This window comes from Lepus europaeus, chromosome 17 (genome assembly GCF_033115175.1).
Source record: "Lepus europaeus isolate LE1 chromosome 17, mLepTim1.pri, whole genome shotgun sequence".
NCBI lineage: Eukaryota > Metazoa > Chordata > Mammalia > Lagomorpha > Leporidae > Lepus > Lepus europaeus.
Window position 1 is genome coordinate 19,393,950 of NC_084843.1, and position 15,690 is coordinate 19,409,639.

At 54.2% G+C, this 15,690-nt stretch overlaps 1 protein-coding gene across 1 annotated transcript; it reads right to left on the bottom strand.

Annotated features, from left to right (window-relative positions):
• Nucleotides 1–2,416: 2,416 nt before the first annotated feature.
• Nucleotides 2,417–15,544, bottom strand: DUSP5 (dual specificity phosphatase 5). The gene is made up of 4 exons (XM_062214652.1): nucleotides 15,166–15,544; nucleotides 10,423–10,571; nucleotides 6,283–6,502; nucleotides 2,417–3,764 (listed from the first exon to the last, which is right to left on the bottom strand). Exons 1-4 carry the CDS (start codon nucleotides 15,542–15,544, stop codon nucleotides 3,358–3,360), a joined length of 1,155 nt encoding a protein of 384 aa, XP_062070636.1. The 3' UTR covers nucleotides 2,417–3,357.
• Between the last annotated feature and the right edge of the window lie 146 nt (nucleotides 15,545–15,690).

Below are 15,690 nucleotides of genomic sequence, written 5' to 3' on the forward strand. Positions count from 1 at the left end.
TTCAGATGGGCGTAGCTCCGGCCATGGCAGCCATTTGGGGGGTGAACCAATGGAAGGAAGACCTTTCTGTCTCTTTCACTGTCTTAACTGTCAAAAATTAATAATAATAATAATAATAATAAAAACTATCAGAAGTGGGCTCAAATTTGTTATGAGCTGCCTGGTGGCCTGAGCAAAAAGGGAAAGAGGAGCAGTCATGAACTTTAGAAGAAACAAACTACCAGCAACTCAAGAGAGGTACAATTTTCAAAATAATGAAATAGGCAAGACATGTGCTCAGTCTTCACACCAAGGAGATGCTTGGATACCAGGGCCCCTGCTGGCACTCTAGGTACTGGGTGGGGCTTCATGCATGTGCCCCCATGGTGTCTAGCACAGAAGGCAGAGTGGACAGGAAGGGGTTCCTCCACGGATGGAACTATAATTGGAGAGAACTAACATTTCTGTCCTCCTAGACACGATGCTGAGATAAATGCTGGAGGCATTTCAACACCCTGGGATGAAGGAACTGGGCCCCCTCCCCCAGGACTCAAGGCCAGTAAAGGTGGCCTCTGCAAAAAAAAAAAAAAAAATCCGAGTGTAATTAACAAGGAGTAGAGAGAGAGCTCCAGCCATGCCCAGCTGTGGGGCTTCACGTGGCTCACCCTCCGTGACTCACCGGCTTATGAGCAATCCTCCTATGCCTGATTTAGAGGACTTACTCACCCTCAGAGAAAGACTGCAATGCAACAGAGCAATGTCAGTACGTGGGATGCGGCTTAGCCCGGCGCCCCAGCCTGCACCCAGCTTCCTACTCCCGGTCTCTCCCTCCTAGAGGCTCCCCGAGCCACTCAGCACCTGGACAGCCCCGCACAACAGGCAGGCTTGCAGGGCACACTGGAGCAGAGGCCCAGAGAGGGGGAAGTGGGCTGGACGGCTCCAAGGCCCTCGGGTAGGGGCAGGGTGAGGGCTGCAGCCCAGGCCTTCTGATTCCTGGCAGTGCTCCCCACTGCGGAATGCCTCTTGGCTCAAGGGAGCTCAGCCTCCTTGGCCTGGGTGGCCGCCTGGCCTTCTCATCTGCAGGCTTTCCAGGGAACCTGTGAGGGTGGGGGAGGAGGAGGGGTGTGGTGAGCTAGGCCTCCAGCAGTCTTGGGGTGAGATGTTTAGAGCTGGGCCCATCACCCCTCCACTCCACCACCCTGGCCTCTGGTGCCATTGTTTAAAGATGTACTCATTTATTTTAAAGTGAGAGTTACAGAGAGGGAAAGAGAGATCTTCCATCCACTGGTTTACTCTCTAAAAGGCCACAATGTTCAGAGCTAAGCCAGGCCAAAGCCAGGAGCCAGGAGCTTCTTTTGGGTCTCCCAAATTGGTGGCAGGGTCCAAGCACTTGGGTCATCTTCTGCTGCTTTCCTAGGCATATTAGCAGGGAGCTGGATAGGAAGTGGAGCAGCTGGGACTCAAACCAGTGCCCATAGAGGATGCTGGCACCACAGGCTGGGGCTTTACCCGCCATGCCACAGCGGCAGCCACGGTGCACACTCGGGGAGCTGGAGGCTCTCTGGGCCTTCTAGAACTGAAGGACAAGGTTGGAATCCCCGTGATAGGAACCAGCAGACTGGGGCGCCATCAATCCTAATCATTCTGTTCCCCCAGAGGAGGAAACCGGCCCAAGGAGTTAGGCTGGGGCGGGGGCAGCATGGGGAGCAGTCGGCACTGCTCCTTCCTTCCTCCACCAAGCGCGGAGGAAATGACTCAGAAGGCAAGTGGGTTCAGCCGTGGATTTCACCCCACTCACTGTGGAATGTAGCTAGGAGCGGGGTGGGCGTGGGGGTCCTACTTACAGTCAGCCTTCAACTAATTTGCTTCTCCGGCCCTGAGCCATCTATTTGCCTTCTCTGTGGCCCTTGAGTGCCAGGCACTGGAGGGAGGGGACTTGGCCACAGCGTGGCACACAGGTGATCACATAGCTATCCACTTCACCGCAGAGTTGAGAAAACCAAGGGTCACAGTGAACCCTCCGCCAGGGTGATGGGCCCACCCCTGTGAGACCTGATCTAAGGACGCCCCTGGCAAGAGCTGAGGGAAGCCCCTCGGTGGGGATGGAGCACCACACTGTTGTGAAGACCATGGCCTTGGGAGCAGACACCCCAACTCCCATGGCCGTCCACTCACTACCAGCCCCCAACTGTTCACCTGCAAACAAAAGCCAGTGTCCCCGTGGGAAATGCTCCTGCCTGGCCCCAAGGCCCCAACACCACACAGACCTGCTTCTTCCTTTTGCTATTTTTATTTAGCACTATAAAAAATGACGAGGACAATGACGACAACAACCGTAACACACAGCTTTTCTTCACATTCGCATGGGTTTTAGGAAATTATTGCCTTTCTCCCTGCCCCAGGGAGAAATAACCTAAAGACCAAAAACAAATAGTACCACATTGCCAAAAACCTGCAAGGCCCGAAGTCAGTAGCTTGGGAAGAAACCCCAGGGGCAGGGAGAAAAAGGAGGGTCCCAGGAGACGAGACACCAGCACGCAGAAGGACAGCAGGACAGCAAGCCGAGGAAACGACCGTTTTCAGTGCCACTGACCCGTGACCCTCGGCAGGTGCCTTCTCCCCGGCACCTGCCGCCACCGCCTCCGAGCGCTGAGGTTTGGTCTGCAGTCTGAACTACTCAGACGACACAGAGTCGCTTTGAGGAGGGGTACGACGGGACAGGTTCAAGTATGAGTAAGAATCATGCCACCAAGCCCAAGGTCAGCGAAAAGAAACCCAGAAGAGTCTACGTCTTGCTACTTCAGCCACCGGACCCAAGAGGGCGCAAGAACATTCCAGGGCTCGAGGGGGCACATCCATCACGCCGTCCCGCAGTGTGGCGTCCTCGACAAGGCGGTGAGCGGCTTCAGCTCTGAAGCAACACGGACAGACGCGGAGACTGCCAAAGTTCAACAACAACAACAAAAAGAAGGTGGAAATTGTGCTTCCTTCAGAATGAGCTGGCTTCTAAACTGCCTTTCCTCCTGGTCCGGCAACTTCTTCCCCCACGTTGCTGCAAGGATTTATTGCCTTACGCTTGAAATGAAAAGGCAGCCTTTGAGGTGCCAGGCTGGGTCCTGAGAGGGCAGGGGTCTGGAAGTACAGTAGTCGGCACACGCGCTGTGCTCGCCGAATGGCTTGGCCTTCCTCTGGTCCCCATAGCCGAATCCCCGAGGGCGGTCGGACGCTCCTTTGCAAGCCTAGTGACCATCACTATCTCCCCGAGGCAGCGTGACGAGTGAGGTCTTCAATATTGCACAGGTATGAAATGTCCACGAGTTTGTAAAAAAGAAAATCACAGTTGCTCTGGGGGCTGGGCTGGCTCCCCCCGCCCCAGTTTCAGCAGGATGTGGCGGTGGCCACGGGGCTCCTGCGGAGCTCTGAGACTGTCGAGTGGGCGGGCAGCGGTGCCAGCACCGAGGTAGGGAACGCGCAGTAGGCACCCTGCACGTCAGGGCTCAGTGTCTGCAAATGGTCTCTCAAGGAGGGGGCTGCCGCCTCCCCTTGGCAGGAGGGAGGCTGGGGGTTGGGCGTGGAAGGCAGGATCTCGGATTCGTACTGCAGGAGCTGGCCCATGAAGCCGAAGTTGGGCGAGATCACACTCCTCCTCTGCTTGATGAACTCAAAGGCCTCCTTCAGGTGCAACTGCTTGGTCTTCATGAGGTAAGCCATGCAGATGGTGGGCGAACGGGAGACCCCAGCCTCACAGTGAACCAGGACTTTGCCGCCCTTTTCCCTGACACAGTCTAGAAGGCAGAACATAGAGTGGGGATTGCAATGAATACGCTGCCAAACACAACCTGAAGTGACCCTGTCATCAGACCATCGCGTCTGTGCGTGAGCTGGGGGCTGCACAGCACCACTGCCAGTCTTTAATCCCCACTGGGTCCACCAGTGTGGGCCTTACCCTTTCTGGGGATGCCCCACCCCCAACTTGGGCTCCCCTGACAGGCTGCAAGAGGGGCTGGGACAACCCGACACCACATGCAGCCTGTATGGGGCATGCACAGTGTCCCAGGCTCATATTCCTAGCTGGAGAAGCATGTCTTGCCTCTCCAGGTCTGATTCTCATGCCGATGACCTAGCCTCCATCCTGCTAGAGGACTTCCGGCCTCCCCAGACACCCTGTTGTGCTGTGCCAGGGCGGGCTGCTTGGCTCGCCTCCCGGGGATCTCACCACCAAACATACAATAATGAGCGCACGGCCACTAATTATAGGTCTAGCTAAGTGACGCTTACTAGACGGAGAATATAAATGGCTTTTGCAAACTCCATCTTGCACAACAATGGGAGTCACTGCTATAAAGCTACCCCCAGCAGTTATCATTCTTGGGCTCAATGTGACCAAAAAGGGAGGGGGGTCTCCTCCTTTCCTGCTCTACCCAGTCCTGTCCAACAGCTACTACTGTTAAAAATGAGAAGGGGTAAAAAGGTTAAATATGTACACACATCAACTCAAAACCACAGAAAATAGTCTTCCCAATCCCCTCTCTGGCAAATGAAGAAACAACTCCATCACAGGAAGCTGGATGTAGCTGGCACTAGGGAGGACCATGGTATGCAAAAGATTTTGAATGGGGACAAAAAGAAGTCAATCCCCATATTACCCAAAGTCTGCAAATGAACCTCCAACATCTAAAACCTAGCACTTATGAGGGGTCAGGATCTCCTCATCCAAATGAAAACCTCAAAGGGAGGGCTGCTGGTGACCCCAATTCAGTCTGATGCACACAAACCAAAACAAAACGGAAAGTCAAGCAGCCCCTGTAAACTGACTCCAACGGGGGACCCAAGCCCCTGGGGATCCAGGGCCAGAACTACTTTCCTGTTTCGCTGCAGTCTAGATTTTAATGGACCCAGGACTGCACCTGGGACCACCCAGGGCCTGGGGGCCGCTGCTTCCAGAATTTACTCTACACCTCCGGAGCCTGCCTGCCCTTGTAAGTGGCCTGTGCCCGTTTTCCACACTCAGCTCCTTGCACTAGCAGGGGAGTCTGGGAAGAAGCATCCTGTGCTTTCGAAATGCTGCAGGTGTCGTGTGTGACTGTGTACACACACACAGACATAACACACACAGGACGGGGAGGGCGGGTTCTGGGAACTGCACGGGGGCAGGTTTCATGACCTCACAAAGCAGCTATCTAGGTAATTAAATAACAGGCTGAGAAGGGCAGGGCATTCCCAGGGACAGAGAACGAGTCAAGGGTTTCCCAGCCTGAACCCATCATTCTGGCTGTGTCTCAGACTCCAGAGTCATCATCTCAGCCCAGGGGCTCAGGGGACAAAGAGGCCAGGCTCGGCCTTTCGCCTCCGGTGAGCTTCCCAGCAGTTTCCTACAGAGCAGAAACTGTGGTGAACACAGGGCCTCCACGTGGCCGAACAGGAGCCCTTTAATCGCTACCTGTGCTAATTACTGCTGTGCTAACACCTGCCCCCTCACCCCACCCCAGCCTCCACCTCCACTGCAACAAGATACAGGAAAATCACGTCTGGGTTTCATGACTCTGAATGTTAAGGAAAGGAAGGCACGGCCACAATGCTCGGGATGAGGACGTCCGATAGGAGGACAATGCAGCGATGCAGGTGACATGGAGGACCCAGAAACCTTCCGGCCAGAGCCCCCCCTCAGGCATGGGAAAACAGAGGCCAAGGCCTTCTCCGGCTCATTCAGTGAAGCAAGCGCTAACTGCCTCACAGGCATTCAGGAAAGACGTGGAAGATGCCAAATTTTCTGTGCATAAAACCTGGAGCTTGAGTCAAGTTCTATCCTTAATCCCAAATTAGCTGAAAATGCAAAAACAAATTGCCTCTGAAGCCATTTGCCAAAACTGTGGAAAGCTGCTGGAGTCCTCGGGGCTCAGTGCATATGTAGTGCTCTCTCCATCGTTCTGTCTGCTTTTAAAAATACCCCAACCTACGTAGGAGCACAGTTAGGGAGGCTCCTCTCCCGGCACTCCTGCATGGAGCACACGCACGGCCACACTCTGCTTCCGCCCAGAGAGACACAGCAACAAGACTGGCAGTGCACGTTGCCATAAAATTATATTAATTCATTCATCTCTCACAGTAAAGCTCCTATTAATAGCAACTCAAATCCTCCTCTTGCCTTTTCGGTGGCCGCACTTGTTCGTGGCTCCAACTCCCAGCGACTCCGTGCACAAGACTCCCTTCTTTCAGGGAAGGAGGCCCCATGAACACCCAAGGCCAAGAACCTAGGCTCTAGGAGGGCTCCCCACACAGCGGGTGGAGGGTTGCCAAACCTACCGATGAAGTCTATTGCTTCTTGAAAGTGGGAGCTGATGTCGGCCGTGTGGCTGTCTTCCACAGGGATCCACTTGTAGTGCAGGTCAGGGGCGCAGGCCTCAGAGATCCGCCGGGAGACGTTCAGCAGGGCTGTGATGTGCAGGTTGGCGAGGAACTCGCACTTGGAGGCGTGGTAGGCACTTCCAAGGTAGAGGAAGGGAAGGATTTCAACCGGGCCACCCTGGAAGCAGGGACAAAGGGACAAGCAGGAAACATTGGATCCACTTGCTCATTTGGGAGAGGAAAGACAACAGCTCTGACCTATTTGGTTCTTACGATGGGAAGGCCCCTTTCTAGTTCCCAGGTAGAGGGAGTTCGGAGGCGGGGCAGTTCAACCACAAGTGCAGGCAGCTGCTCCGTCCTGGCCCGCTCTCAACATGACTGCTGGTGACTCAGGGACAGCCAAACCCACAGAGCGAAGAGTTTCATTTTCTTGCACGTATCAAGGAGGTAGGAAAGGCCGACTGCCTTCCTTGCTGCTGAGGACGAGCAGCCGAGTGGCTGTGCTGCTCTGAGCGTACCAGGGCAAGCCCTCGACCCTTGAGGCAGCCTTGGTCTCTTCAAATGGACAAGGGCTTCACAAGGAGACCTCATTCCTCTAAAGCCCTGCTACTTATTTACTGGGCGAAGAGAGGACTCGTGTGCCCTGGTTCACTCACCCAAATGCCCACAATGAATAGGACCTGGTCAGGCCAAAGCCAGGAGCCAGGAAATCGATGCAGGTCTCCCACAGGGGTGGCAGGAACCCAACCACACGAGCCATCACCACTGCATCCCAGGGCCGCATTAGCAGGAGGCTGGAGTCAGGAGCCAGAGCTGGGTATCAAACACAGGTATTCCCATATATAATGTGGGAGTTTTAGCTGCTAGGCTAAACACCTGACATTTTGTACAGTATTTCAGCAAACCTAAGATACTGTTGATCCAAAGATACATCTAGATTTCAGAGATGTACAATGGGGGCCACCCTCTGGAAAAAGTGGGCTTCTCAGAACAGAAAGTAACCATCACCCACTCAGAATCTTCAGACTACAAGAAGGTGTTAGGCCCAGCCGAGGGGCTTCCCCCACCCTCTACCCTCATCACAGAGAATGAGGGGTTGGTGAGAGATGCTTATATCGTCACCTTTGGGGAGGCCACCCACACACCAGGTTTCTAGTTACGGATTCAGATTCAGGGAGACCAGAGACCATCTACCCAGGGTCAAGCTGAAAAGAACCATGAGATAGGCAGACTCTGGTAATCTGATAGCTGGAAAAGCAGGAGCCCCTGGAGAGCTGGAGGGAAACTCTGGGCTGGGGGACAGTGGCTGCATCTTTGGAAGCCTTTCCCATCCTATCCATCCACCTCCTGTCTTTCCATTTCCTGTCCTGGAATAAGAGACTAATGGAAACTCAACCAGACCCATAACAGAAAAGCTGGCAGGGCACAAGGGCCAGGAGCAGGCAGCTCACAACTGACTCAGTACCCAGAGTGTGCTTTTTCTTTTCCCACAGTGTTTGAGCAAAAAGCCAGTCAGACCACTTGGAAGAAAGTTGTAGAGGATTTTACATGAGGTAATAACAACAACAACCCTTATTTGCATTAGCATCTACTAGGGATGGCACCTGGGTGTAACACTTAGAGCACGCTTACCTCCTACTAATTTCACAACAAATCTGTGAGCTAGATCATTTAGTCCTGTGTTACAGATGGGTGACTTGAGTGAGGCTCAGAGGGTTAGACAACTTGCCCTCATCAGAGCTAGTCCGTACTAGAGCTGCGACTGACACCCAGATGGGATACGTGACCTAAACGGTGAGATCTTACCCAACTCCATTACAAGTGCTCAGTGTGAGAAAGCAAGCACTGGAGGTAAAGACAGAAAAGAAACATTCCCTTCCTTTCCCTCTTCCTCTGGAGATAAAATGTGCACTCACATCCCCTCCCTGACGTCTTACTTCCTTGGGGACAGAGTGGCCTTCCCAGTGGCAGTGCGGCAAGCAGTTCAGGCCCGGGCTCAGGCATCAGACAGATGAGCGCTGGGTTAAGGCTCAGCCCGATCACCAGCTGAGATGACCTGGAGCAGCTCCTGCAGCCTCTGAACCTTTATCTGCAAACTGAGGGCAATAATGCCTGTCTTCTCAGGATAATTGGTAAGGTGTAAATGGGATAATGGATGCATTAAAACCTGGCACAATTTAGAGCTTCCATATCATCTGAAGCTAAAGAATAAACAAATACACAATGGCTTCTCTCCCTGGGAAAGACAGTGCAGGTGGTGAGGCCAGAATCCCAGCAGGTCCGGTATCCACCTGAACTGGACCCACTCCCCACGGCCAGCTCCCCACCGGACAGAAACGAAGACAGCAGACGTTGCAGAAAGGTCTCTGGAGAGAAGTCAGAGACCCAAGTCGAGCTTCACGCAGCCGCTGCCCAGCTCTGGGTCCCCACCAACGGGCACCGACAGCCTCACCCCTGAAGGAACAGGTTGGACGGTTGACTCAGTCAAGAGCTCTCCCTCTCCAGAGGGCCTGGAAAACGCTGACACACCAGGCCTGGGATTCCATCCAGTTTCCTCTGGAGCTGAGCCCACTACACCCTCGAAACTAGTTTCTTTCCCTTTCTGAGTCCTAAGCCCAGCCTCAAGAGGAAGGAGTCAAAGCTTTCAAAAACCCCAAAGGTTCAGGCGACCTCACCCAGCTCCTCTCAAAGCAGAAGCGTTTCTAAGAAGCCACCCTTGGGGGGTTCCCCAGCAAGCCTGGAAGACACGTCAGGGCCTCCCCACGCCTCACTCAGCCCAAGGTCCGCTGTGCATTCACAGCACTGTCAATTCCTATTTCTCTTTCACTTTCTGAGAAACAGGGGGGAGAAACACAACCCAAACAGACAAACAAAAACAGATATGCAGCTAGGCTGGATGTACACAGCCTGAAAACCAAGGGTTCGTTAGATGCCGTGAGCGTCTTTAATAAAGGAAGACAGACAAAATCACAACCCTGGCACCTGGCCACACTAAGAGGCTTCCTGAGCAAGGACTGCATTCAAGAATAGGTCACCTGGCTTTGCTTGGGAGTTCCTTCCCAGGAGCTGAGCTCTGCTCTCGGCAGAAGCCAACTCTGGACAGTTCTGGAAACACCCTTTATTCTGATTTGGCTGTGCCCTTAGTTTTTGGGGAAAGGTGGAAAAAGTCCCTCCTACCCATCAGGTATCTAGGCTAGAGGGCCTGTAACAAACAAGGTCTTGAAAGGCCGGGATGGGAGTGTCCTGAGGGTAGTGCCACCGTGAGCCAGCTGCGGACTCCACAGCTCACTCTCAGAAGCCATGAGGCAGCTTCTTCCTCTGTGTCAAATGGGAAGGTGGGTTTTTGCTCTGTCATTTCTGCCAGATTTGGATTCTCGCCTGCCTTTTCCTTCTCTTCCTGCCTGGTACTGGGTAACATCAACCTTTAGCAAGCTGTCACAAAGCACAGCTCTTTGAAGCAGAGGAAAAAAACAAAACAAATCAAAAACCTCTACGTGTTTACAGACACATGAAGACCACTCAGGTCTCCTGACCTCCTCTGGTTTCAGAATTTACAGAACTGAAAGCACCGGAAAGCCTCGGAGGCACCGGCCTGGCCATGAAAACATGGTTTCTCCACAGTACCCTCCCTGTTTCAGAGACCATTCCCAACAGGGCACACCTTGACAGGTCCCGGGCCAGGCTGGTCTGCAGGGACGGAGAGCACGAGCAATTGCAGTCACAGGACAGCACAGGAAGCCTGAGAAACAGCTCCAAAACATCCTCAGGGAAACCTAACCCGGCGTTTTGAAGCTTCTCTGAACCTCTTGAGCCAGCTAATAATAATGTAGCTCTCACTTCCCCCTTTCTGCAGAAGCCGTCCAGTATCCTGGGGTTTGTTTGCTCTTGTCAGCTTGTTTTCTGGAAGGATGCCCAATTACTCTTGGATGGGAATGCACGTTGGCAGGCAGCAGAGGCTCTCAGAAGCTAGTGGATTCTGCCAACACCTTGATCCACAAAAGAACCAACACCTCTGCTGCTTGGCAGGGAGAGCGAGAGCCAGGCTCCCGAGGGAGGCATGGAGGCAGGAGCTCAGGATACCTCTCCGACCCCACGCACCTGGTCGTAAGCTGGCCGGAAGCTGATGTTTAGCACTGGTTTTCCACACTGGCCGAGCAGGGCTCTCTCGCTTTCGATCTTCTCTTGCGCAATGGGTTGCACGTCCACGCAACACTCGGGATATTCCGAGTAGAAGGTCTCATAGCCGCCTACAAAACAAACAAAAAGTGAGACAGATGTAAGCATCGATTTCTCAAGCTGCCAGAAAACACCCTCAGTTAGTCAATACTCCTGACTGTGGAATAGCAAAATCAAGCTAATAGAGATTCTAGATATATACAACAAAGCTGAGCAAAACCAACAGGTTTAGAATAAAAACGGGATCTACGCACAGACACCCCCAAGCTGTATCTCAGAGAAGCAGTGATCAACTGGCTGTGTCTGTCTGAAGCAGCTGCCACCATTAAAGGACATTTCTGGCATTTGGCAAATATTAACCACATCCCTCCAGAAAACAAAAAGCCATTTCTTTATCTAAAATGAGCTGTGGTTATGCAAAATTCCATTCATTTGTGAGAAGAAAGACTCCTAAATTAGTTCCCTGTCCAGCCCATGTGCTCTAAGCAAGATTATGGATGGAATCCCCTCCATTCATAAAGAAAGAAGGGCTCATATGAGTTTCTATTTCAGGGCAATAAATAGCCTTGACCTTCCTCACTCCCACCATGCTAAGAAAACTGCCAGACATCCCATTCCATAGGTCCAATTTAGAGTCATGGAGTCCACTGCCTTCTAAAGGCAACAGGGAAACTTCTGAACTTAATTCTCAGCCCCACGGGCCAGTGCTGTGGCACAGTAGGTTAAGCCTCCGCCCGGGGATCCGGCATCCCATATGGGTGCTTGGGTTCCTGCACCCACATGGGAGACCTGGAAGAAGCTCCTGGCTTCGGGTCAGCCCAGCTCTGGACATTGCAGCAATCTGGGGAGTAAACCAGTGGCTGGAAGAACTTTCTGTCTCTCCCTCTCTCTGTAACTGTACTTCTAAAATAAATAAAATCTTAAAAAAAAAAAAAAATCCTCAGCTCCCTTGTGACCCCTTTTATCTCCCTTTCATTCCTCCCATCCTGGCCTTTCTCCTGTCATGCTCCAAATCTGTATGTATGTCACCTTCTGGATTGAGTGACAGTAAGAATCTTAGTGGCACACCCAAACTTTTCTGAACATGTCATTTAAGGTAAAAACTACCCTTGAAGTCACACAAACTTGCATATATATATATATATATATATATATAAGCCTCACTTATATTATCCTCAGTGTGGAAGAACGAATGGAAACTGGGCCAGAGACCCTACAAGGGGGGGGGGGGGGGCCCGCTGCAGGTGAACAGGCCAGTCCTGCCCATGTGGGAAGCCTTTTTCTAATGCAGAGCAATCCCAGGCATTTCCCAAAGCCTCCAGAAGAAAACCCACTTCTGTCTGTTTTGGCCCAGAGAATTCACTGGGCGTCAAACAATGCATCATGAGACCATATAGCCTCCTCAGAGCCCCCCCCCCCTTTCCCCCTCTGCCTTTTGATGTGAGGATTCGCCCCTGGGGAGGTCACATGGGCTTTTGCAAACCCCTGCAGTCAACAAATGGTTAATGGATTACCCGGCAGGCTCCAGCTCCCTCCCCCAGAAGCTGCAGCCAATTCCTAGAATGAGTCATCCTGCCATTGCCGCTTCCTCTCAGCTTGCTGCCCCCGCCCCCGCCCCCATTTAGTACACCCAGATCTCCCCCACCTCACCTCAACAACAGCCCAGCAGGCCTCCCTCACCTTCCCAGGAAGGGCTTCTGGTGCCCCAGGGGCCTGGTGACAGAGCCCGTGTGGGGGAGGATGGAGGTCGTGGCTTAGAGTCCCTCCCTCCCCAGCCTCACAGCCCTGGCCCAGGCCTCCAAGCAGGTGCTCCTTAGACTGCCCCATCGCTGCCTCAGGAACCTGGCCTGTTCAGGTTCCAGCAGAGGGGAGTGATTTTGGATGGGACTTTGGGATAAGCGGCCCCCAAGATTCCAGGATGCTCCATCGGCTGTCAGGACAGGCAGGAGGTGCGTGTGTGGGCTGGACGGGACTGGCTCGTGCCTGCCTGTCGACAATAATAAGGCAGGCAGACAAAGAGTCTCACTGTAGTCGAGGGACAGATAAACAGGGCCCTGCCTCTCCTAGCTGGGGTCAGGAGTTCTCCAGATTAGATGGTCTCTCACCACTCCTGTCAGAAACACAGAACATTCCTCTCTGGCGTCTCACATGCGTCCAGAGCCCTGCTGAACCTTTCCGCCTTCTTCCAAGTGAGTCTGCTTTCGATCACCACTGCCTTGCGCTGGGGGATAGACAGTGCAGGGGCACTATACACAAACAAGCAAGGCCACAGGACTCGGATGTCACTCTCACCTTAGTGGGTCAGGATTTTTTTGTTGGGGGGGAGCGATTATGAGAAGGATAAAAGGCATTGCCCCCCCAAGATCTGAGGGTGCCTCTAGATTAAAACCTGGCTCGTACCTGGACAAGAGTTAGGTAGAGAAATAAAAACTTCCTCGCAAGGGGCCAGCACTGGGTGCAGCGGGTTAACTGTCACCTGTGATGAGCACAGGTTCCAGTCCAGGCTATCCCACTTCCCAACCAGGTCCCTTTAATCTGACTGGCAAAGCAGGGAAAGATGGCCCAAGTCCTTGGGACCCTGCCACCAACATGGGAGATCCAGATGAGGATCCTGGTTCCTGGCTTCTGGCTGGCCCTGTCCCAGTCATCTGGGGAGTGAACCAGTGGATGGAAGATTTCTCCCTCTCTAACTGCCTTTTAAATCATTCAATCAATCAAAGAAAAAAAAAAAATGTCCTCTAGCAACAGCTTAAAGTTTCTTAGTGTTATAAGGGTAGATGGCAAGTAACTTCTACTGAAGCCTAGAGTGCAGCTAACATTGACCTGGCAATTCTCTTGGTTTTACTGAAATGAGCATACAGACAAAGCCATGCTCTACCCAGTGTTTCCCACAGCGAGGCTGGAAGCAATGTTAACGGTCAGCACCAGAGAGCTGGTTATACACACCAAACATGCACCAGGGCCTTCAAAAAACTCATGGAAATGCATATTATGAAAAGACTATGTATAGATTTCAAACATGTTTTACACCAAAATAAACTTCACTTTTAATTCTGCTTTTCCATGAACTTTTCAAAGTACTTGCACAAGTCCTGCTATGGATAAGTCTCCACAATCTAGTTGATTACAGGGCAGGAATAGAGAATATACAAAACAAACACACACTAATTTCTTAAAGATACTTGCAAAAATTTATCCAAATACAACAAGAAATAGTTGGTGGCTCTCTCTGGGGAGTAGAACTGGGTTCTACAGTGTGCAGAACACTCATTTTTCGTTTTACATTCTTCGTGCCACTTTCTGTGCAGTATTTTCTAAATTGTCAGCCTGGCTCCCTTGGCAAGTGGCAGGGAGCAGAGGCAGGGCCGGGAAGGGTTTCCTGGAATTTATCTTTCATGCACTGGGGGAGGGAAAGCTTTTCCTGTCCTCTTTGCTAAGGAGACAAAAACCACAGCAGGAAGAGAAGAAATCGGGAGCCACGCGCAAAATCTCCTAAGGGCTAGGAGGAGGCCATCCCACCATCCCCTGGGGAGAGAAGGGAGATTAGCATCTACTTCTGTCATTTCCTCCACAGGAACCAACAAGAGACAGGGGGCAAGAGGTGCTAATAGAGGAGGGAGCCACCCACGTGCCTCGGGAATATTCCCGGCCTGGGAAGTGTAAAATTCCCCAAGTTGCCCGGCTTTAAAACAGGATCCCAATTCTCCCAGCTCCCTGAACCACAGCACTGCTCCACCCCTCGGAGTCCAAAACCGGGTTGGCAGGGGTTAAGCCCTCATGTCTGCAGCAGGGCCAGGTCTGCCATACATTCGAGGCTTCAAAGAACTCAAACAAAGCAGGAGCAGCCAAAGGAAGTGACCCAGAAAATCAATGCTCCGGAGTTTGAGAGTCAATCACCCACCCACAACCGGAAGCCAAAGTTATCTCCCCGGCAGGTGAAAAGTGCAGGCCTGGTGGCAGCGCTGAGAGATGTCAGAGCTCAGGCAACGGTTCAGCCCGCACACCACCCTGCCCCCGCGGCGTCCAGCCCAGGTCCCGGCTCGGGGCTGGCCCAGGGCTAATCCCAAGGGAGGCGAAAAAAGGGTGGGAAGGCTGACAGCTCCAGACCGAGGCCGAGAGAGAGCCCTGGGAGGGGGAAAGGGGGAGGCGGAAAGCAATAAAAAGCAATAAAAAGCCATGGAAAGGAAGGGGAGGTTCTCGCCAGCCAGGGTCGAAAAGGCAAGAGGGGCGCAGTGCTCAGGGACTGGGCGGAAGGGGCACCGCGGGGCCACTCTCGGGGCAGCGGTCGCGACCTGCGCATTCCGCCAGGTCGCCTGGGAAGACTTCTAGCCCTGCCCCCCCCTGCGAAAGCAAACAAGTCCGCGCCTGGAGTCGGGGCGGGCGCCCGGCACGAGCCTGCGGCCCCGAAGCCGCCAGACAGCAGCGCGCCCCGCAGCCCCGCCGGGCAGACCCAGGGCTGCCAGGCGCTTTCGAGGAACGCGGGCCGGGAGCCGGGGAAGCGCCGAGCGCTGCCATCTGGGTGCCCTTCCCGGCGCACGTCCAGCGCCCAAGTGCGCGGGAGACGGACTCCCTCCTGGGGGCCCACAGCGCGCGAGACGGGACCCCCCCACACACACACACCCGCGGGGCCGCGGGCGGGCGGAGCGGCCCGGCCGCCGCGCTCACCTTTGAGGAAGTAGACCCGCGGGCCGGCCGGCAAGCAGGCGAGCAGCGAGGTGAGCACGACGCGGGCGGCGCTCTCCTCACGCAGCTTCTGCCAGTGGCGGCTGCCCTGGTCGAGCACCACCACGGCCGCCACGCCGCCGCCGCCCTCCTGCAGCAGCCGCGCGCGCGCCGCCTCGTCGGGCAGCACGTAGCGCGCCGACACCGCGCCGCCCCGCGCCCGCCGCAGCACCACCGAGTTCAGGTTGACGTTGAGCGAGCCGCGCACGCTCGACGCGGCGAAGGCCAGGTAGGGCCGACAGTCGAGCACCACGCAGCGCGCCGCCGCCTCCTTGCGGAGCATCTTGCGCAGCTGGCGCCCGTCGAGGGACGTGACCTTCATGCCGCCGCGCAGCGGCCCCACGCCGCAGGTGCCCACGGCCAGGATGCCCGCGGGCGAGGCACGACAGAGCCACTCGGGGCAGGGAGGGGGGGTTGCGGCCTGGCCGACGGAGCCCGGCGCCTGAGGGGCGGCTCGGCGCTCCCTTC